The 7,288-nt window shown below is 41.2% G+C and overlaps 1 protein-coding gene across 1 annotated transcript in view; it reads left to right on the top strand.

Annotated features, from left to right (window-relative positions):
- Positions 1 to 3,512: 3,512 nt before the first annotated feature.
- Positions 3,513 to 7,288, top strand: part of LOC121302440 (pituitary homeobox 3-like) — a 10,464-nt gene continuing 6,688 nt past the window's right edge. The window contains exon 1 of the mRNA XM_041232423.1: positions 3,513 to 3,756. Coding sequence (XP_041088357.1) covers positions 3,687 to 3,756 — 70 coding nt within the window. The 5' untranslated portion in view covers positions 3,513 to 3,686. The remainder of the gene's footprint in view (positions 3,757 to 7,288) is intronic.

Genomic DNA, 7,288 nt, shown 5'->3' with positions numbered 1-7,288 from the left:
CCCTTTATCACACTGTGCTGTGCTTTTACTGTAAGAAGCTATTCTTGTGTTGTGTTGTCCTGCCAGGGCTTTCACAGTGACGGATCATTTTATGTTATTTTAAAAAGAGAAGAAAAAAATAAAATAAACCAGTGCAGGCTTGACTTGGTTAATCCAGCCAGCCTATTGTCATAGGAATCAAAAAGCAATACCTCAACCCCCTGCCCCCACCCCCTCTACACAAACACACCCCACTTAACCGAGGCGTTTAATTCTACTGGTCTTAGCTGGGATTATGCTGGCAATCATACTGACGGGGGGGGGGGGGTCCTGGAATCTTAAAACAACCCCTGTGTTTGTCAATCCCCACCCAAGAGATCTGAGTCCAGAAATTGCCAAAAAAGAAAGATAGTGTCAGCCAGGCTCTGCAGATTCCTGCTGCAGTGCGATTCCACCAGGATGCGTCATGGCACACTGAATTTGCTTGGTCTGAATTCACTTTTGCTGGCGCCAAAATGATGCCAGCCTGCCTGCCCAACACCGCCCTCAGAATTACTCATCACGTTCAAAGCCAGCCTTGACTTCTCCAGCCGTGCCTGAAGGCGTTGCCTCACCCAATAGGATGAATTTGTTTTTGCAGTGAACGCTGCTGAATAATGTCACGTTAACATATTGAATTGCACGCCAGCGCTCTGTAGTTTTCCACGTGTTTCCACGCTGGGCTGCCAGCTCTGTACATTACTAAACTTCTATAGGCTTCTTCTCTGCTCTGTTTAGCCACGAGACGAATGGATGGGGGAGGGGGGGGGGGGGGGGGTGGGGGGGGGGGAGCGGTCGGCAGGGGGGTGAAGACAATGGGGTCTTTTTTCCCTGGGGGGCGGGTTCTAGACAATCCACTTCCGCACAGCTGCAGAGTTCACTTTGCCCAGCCATAACAGCTGCACCAAAGTTATTTTATTTAAAAAAAATAAAATGTCCTTTACCCTCCTTACCCTAGTGAAGCATTGTAAAGCACAGAGAGGTCTGGTAAAGCATAGGGAAGCATTGTAAAGCACAGAGAGGTCTGGTAAAGCATAGGGAAGCATTGTAAAGCACAGAGAGGTCTGGTAAAGCATAGGGAAGCATTGTAAAGCACAGAGAGGTCTGGTAAAGCATAGGGAAGCATTGTAAAGCACAGAGAGGTCTGGTAAAGCATAGGGAAGCATTGTAAAGCACAGAGAGGTCTGGTAAAGCATAGGGAAGCATTGTAAAGCACAGAGAGGTCTGGTAAAGCATAGGGAAGCATTGTAAACCACATGGAGGGATGGTAAAGCATAGGGAAGCATTGTAAAGCACAGAGAGGTCTGGTAAAGCATAGGGAAGCATTGTAAAGCACATGGAGGGATGGTAAAGCATAGCGAAGCATTCTAAAGCACAGAGAGGTGTGGTAAAGCATAGGGAAGCATTGTAAAGCACAGAGAGGTCTGGTAAAGCATAGGGAAGCATTGTAAAGCACAGAGAGGTCTGGTAAAGCATAGGGAAGCATTGTAAAGCACAGAGAGGTCTGGTAAAGCATAGGGAAGCATTAACAGTAACTCACTAGCACCACCTGTGGCGGTAGCTGTAATCTATAGGATTATTATGTCACATAAAACGAGTTCAAATGCTGGGTATGGAACTGGCAAATAAAGCCCTTGTTTATTAACCAGCACTTTAGAATATTAAGTGTGGATTCGGTGCAGAGGACACAAAGGAAGCGAGGAGGCTGTATAGTGTCTCAATCTGATCCCCATTCCGAACAAACCACCCTCTGCAAACAACCCAACCCGCTCCCACCTGCCATCCCGTCACCTCCCTGCTAATGAAGACTTCGGGGCAGGCGAGAGAGAGAGAGAGAGAGAGAGAGAGAGAGAGAGAGAGAGAGAGAGAGAGAGAGAGAGAGAGAGAGAGAGAGAGAGTGAGAGAGAGAGAGAGAGAGCGGAGAGAGAGACTCTGTAAACGGAGCGAGAACGAGAGAGAGTGAAGAGAGAGCTCTTTCGAGAGAGAGAGAGAGTAGAGAGAGAGAGAGAGAAAAGAGAGAGAGAGAGAGAGAGAGAGAGAAGAGAGAGAGAGAGGATCTCTCTCTTCTCCTCAGCACTGCTTTTCGGTCATCATGCCGTATGTACCGTGGGGCTGTGGATTACATGGCGGTTTCAGAGGCATTTATGGAAATGCCACGGATTGTTTCTTGTTGGGAGTCAGCAAAGGTTACTGGCCATCGCCTCACACCGGTACAATGTTACTGATCAATAACTAATTATCACACTCCCACTCATAATAATAATAATAATAATAGTATTGTTGTTATTAATAGTATTGCAATATATATATATATATATAGGGGGGTTGTATAATTCTGCTGTTCGTGTTAAGAGCACAGGAGCACGGATTTATATAAACCCACGCAGTTATACAGGCTGGTCGGATACAGAAAGACAACACGAATCACTGAAACCAGCGTGCAGCCCTCAACCCAAACCACACAGCCTTACTGCAAACCACAAACTAATCGATATCTATTGAGAGGTTAACAACTCGCGTGACTCATACCTGCAGCTCAATACTGACTAATCAGGCGCGATTAACAGCACTGTCGTTCTTTTTAAATGGCCTTAGAAACACCGTGTAACACTGAATACGAGCCCCGGGCATTATTCATTATACTGCATGAACCCACCGCGTTCAGCACTCGAAGCTCGCCCGCCCTTTGCCTACAGTGTCAAATTCTGAAACGCATCGATGTTAAAACGGAACCTTTCATGTGTCCAAACTTTTGAACCCTCTATTTATTGTTTTACACGCGCGTGAAGTAAACAGTTCTATCTTTGTGTGTTTCGTGTTTCTCGTGTTACACTGTAACATTTAAACGCATGCATTCCGACGCCATATTTGTACAATCACAGTGTATATCGTTGTTCCATATAAACACACTTGAAAACGAGGGCTTTTCGCTTATTTGCAACTTTCGGTTAATGACAACATTTGCCTGGGAACCGAGAGGTTGTTAATAAGCGGCATCTACTCTGTGTGTGTGTGTGTGTGTGTGTGTGTGTATCTATCTATCTATCTATCTATCTATCTATCTATCTATCTATCTATCTATCTATAGATATATATATATATAGATATATAATATATATATATATATATATATATATATAGATGAGAGAGAGAGAGAGAGAGAGATAGAGAGAGAGAGAGAGATAGAAGAGAGAGAGAGAGAGAGAGAGGTAGATAGACTAGATAGCGTGTCACACGAGGTGCATTATTACACTATCATCTGAGTAGGGAGTTCCCGCACAGTTGTTCGCCAAATTTCCTTCTGAGCCAATCACATGCCTGCATTCATCGGAGTTAGGCACTCCCCGGCCCTATGCCAATCAAGCCACGCCCCGCCTGCCTCCCCTGTTTCCCACCCGCTTTAGAGGCGTTCCTGCCCCCCCCCCCCGGTCCCACACAGGATCAATACACGGCTTGCAGCCGCCTCGCCGAGGACACAAGTCAGTCTGCAGGATGTCAGCTGAGAGTGGCAAGCTTCTTCAGTAACGCTGGATTTGGGTTTTCTTCTCCTAGACTGGCTTTCAGAAATATTCCCTTTCAACGTTGACTCCCTATGCGTATTAATTCTATTCTTAAATATACGGTAGCTTCAGTATTTATAATTTACTATATAGAAGGGAGCTCTCAGGATGACAGAACGCGGCAGCACTAGTTTGGAATTGAGAGAATTAACCGGGACGCCAAACAGTGAAATTGGAGGTAAGTATCAAGATACTATATATTATATATAGAGAGAGAGAGAGAGAGAGAGAGAGAGAGAGAGAGAGAGATAGATAGTTTTTTTTTACTCGTTTTAGAAATTATGAGAAAACTTTATTTAACAATTAAATAGAATACATAAAATACTGTGGATAGATAGATAGATAGATAGATAGATAGATAGATAGATAGATAGATAGATAGATAGATAGATAGATAGATAGATTATAACAAATATGGTGTATAGCGGTTGTAAACACAATGCCAACTGTCACGGAACCGTCAACAGTGAGCTGGCTGTGTCCTGACAGTACCCTTGTCTTATAATTTAAACTGTACCGCTCTGGCCAAAACTTTTGCACCCCCTTCTATACAGAATGAACTCCTTTTGCTTCATGAAGCCGAATGCAACCTGTTGAATAATGTTCACATATTGAATTGCACACCGCTTTGGAGATTTCCCCGCATACTTAACGAACAACTGACACCTTAAATAAAAAAAAACGTGACATTTCACAATCTAACATGAAATATTACTGTTCTGATATCATGGCTTCCAGCACTTTTTTTTTTGCGATATCATTTTGTAGTTTCTTTGATTACATGATGTTAAATGAAAGGATTTAAATTATGTCAGGTTTTTTTTTTTTTTTAATTGTCTCAATAAGATTCTACGCGATGCTAAACTTTTCACCACACACACGCACACACACACACACTGACATACACAACACACACACACCCCACAAACACGCAACACGCACACGCACACGCACACACACGATATATATAGTAATACACACATTACACTATGTAACACAATTTTTGTTCCTGGGTAGTAAGTGTTATTTCTTAATTGCTTATGCCTCAAAAGTATAGAAAATGGATATTATTCCCCACAAACTTTGCTTTTGTGACCAGGACAGTGATATTTCAAAATATCACTATTTCCAATTTGAAAACGGGAGCTTTTGTGTCTTTTCCAAATTAACATGTGTTTATAATAAAGTACAAAATACTTACAAAAAGATTTAGACTGGTGTTTATAATAAAGTAATACAAAAATGAATACAAAATATTTAGAAGTGAGTAGTTTTTCCAGATTTACGATTATACTGTAAATTTACAGTATAATCGTAAATCTCGAAAAACTACTCACTTCTAAATCTTTTGTAGTCATTTTTGTATTACTTTAGTATAAATACATGTTAATTTGGATTCATATGTTTTTTTTTCTGACCTTATGTGAACGAGAAGGCACAAATTTGCCCGTTTTCCCACTGGAAATAGTGATATTTTGAAATATCACTGTCCTGGTCACAAAAGCAAAGTTTGTGGAGAATAATAGCCATTTTCTATACTTTGAGGCATAACAATTAGGAACTAACCACTTACTACCCCAGGATCTAAAATAAATCATAATAACTCGATTGTTTTACAGGCACGGTTTGGGGGTTATTGCTTTCGTGTGGTTTCTGGGTTTGCTGTGCTTGAACACTGAGACAAAATCTACACGCGCTGGAACTGAAAATCTGGAGCAAAACAGGACGCAGGTTTAGTGATTGTTCATATTTTACATGGATGTCTTTAAAAAAAAAAATAGAGCGCAGGAGGGCACTTGCGTTCATTTAAAAAAAAAAATAAGTCAAGTAAAGGAACACTATGAGCCACACATGATAACAAGATAAACACCCAGGTGAGACTTTTTAGAAGTTGTTTAAGACGCCTGATTTAAGCACAAAGCGGTCGAAAAAGAGATAAGAGATGCGCAAGTTTAAAATGCGCAGATTCGTTATCAAAACCGGTGACGTTTCGGGCAGACACGTGACATCTCTAACCTGGCCAGATCTATAATCGAGATTATGACAGCACCCTTGCTCTGCGGATGTCTTTCTTTCACGGCGGTTTCAAAGCCAGCGTCTCTCCCCCTGACACGGCAGCCCTGTTTATTAACTCTGTTTGCTCAGGGAGGTTACGATTCTTTTAGAAAATTAAACAACGAAACCTAATTCTTGGAGCCGCAAAAGGTCGTCCCCCCGAGTGGTGTGTGTGGTGTGTGTGTGGGTGGGTGTGGGTGTGTGTGTGTGGGGGGGGGGGGGGGGGTCTTACTAGCTGAAGCATCATCACGTATAATCTCTAATGACTGTGCAATTTAGTGGTAAAACAAAACAACTCCGTGGTAACACAGACATAAAAACAGAGACAGAGAGACAGACAGGGACAGAAAGACAAAGAGACGTGAAAAGACAGGGGAAAACTTTTCTGTCTGTCCGCTATAGAGCGAATGTAATCGACTCACAATTTCTTTCTGTGAACGTAAGTTTTTTGTTTTAAAATATCCTTTTTCACACAATAGTATTATGCTATTCATCTCAAAATAGACGCGTTAATATAATGCTACATTAACTTACTAATTGGACTCTGTTAAGATGTCTAACAAACAGATTAGTGAAGCGCCATATCGGATCCCTACATATCTGATCGAATATATCGCTCTGCAATACTGAAGTGAGGAGTGACTTGTCTCCCAGTGTCCCCACCTGAGAGCCCCAAATTACCCTCTCCTATCCCACAACAGCCTTGGTCCCTCGGTGGGGGGGGGGAACCCAAATTTTTGAGCCAAATTACTTATATAGTATTTTATTATTATTATCCGAAGATATTATTAGTCGTTAAATGGCACTCTGCTGGAATAAAAATGAAAGGCAGAAATAGCAATTGCCCTGATCGACCGATGTTCATCATTTGCAGGCATCATTTTTCTAACCGGCTTTGGGGTGGTTGCTGACGTAATATCTAATACAAGGATATATTTTCATTATTATTATTATTATTATTATTATTATTTGTAAATGCCACTCTGCTGGCAAGCCCTGATCTCGTGTTCATTTGCAGGGCATCATTTTCTAACGGCGCTTTGTTTGACTGTGCTGGCTGTGACAAGGCGACAGATCGCGTTAGTCTATCAGCAATCTCGGTCACTAAACGCGGGTTTGTTGCTGCGCTCGGCCCCCGCTGTATTTGACAGAAAGGGACGCTGTTGAAATAGCGCCTCCAATCGGTTACCCTTGGAAAGGGATTGTGTTGAACAGTCGTTGAATCGACTCTGCGTGTTGTGTGTGTTTTTCTTTTTAAATAATGCCTCTATTTTGACTTTGTAGGGACTTAAAAGCTCAGCCTTAATCAGACTCAGCTTGTGGAAAATGTTAAAATGTGTCAAAGCAATTTCTTCGGAAAAATGTGGTGCTTATTAAAATATATTTTGAAAAAAAAGTCCATAATAATACTAAGAAATGAATAATATAATAATAATAATAATAATAAATAATAAGTTTTGATTCTTTGATTTACTTCATGTAATCATAGAATCGGCTGATCGATTGTCAAAGATCAAACGTGATAAAACATATAATAATAATAATAATATAATATAAATAAATAAATAAATAAAAAACAAAAAAAAATAAAACGTTTTGTACGTTAACTTGTTTCACTATTGACTAAACAAAACACACACACACACGCACACACG

Source organism: Polyodon spathula, chromosome 29 (genome assembly GCF_017654505.1).
Source record: "Polyodon spathula isolate WHYD16114869_AA chromosome 29, ASM1765450v1, whole genome shotgun sequence".
Classification (NCBI taxonomy): Eukaryota; Metazoa; Chordata; class Actinopteri; order Acipenseriformes; family Polyodontidae; genus Polyodon; species Polyodon spathula.
This window is presented reverse-complemented; position numbering and strand designations above follow the sequence as displayed.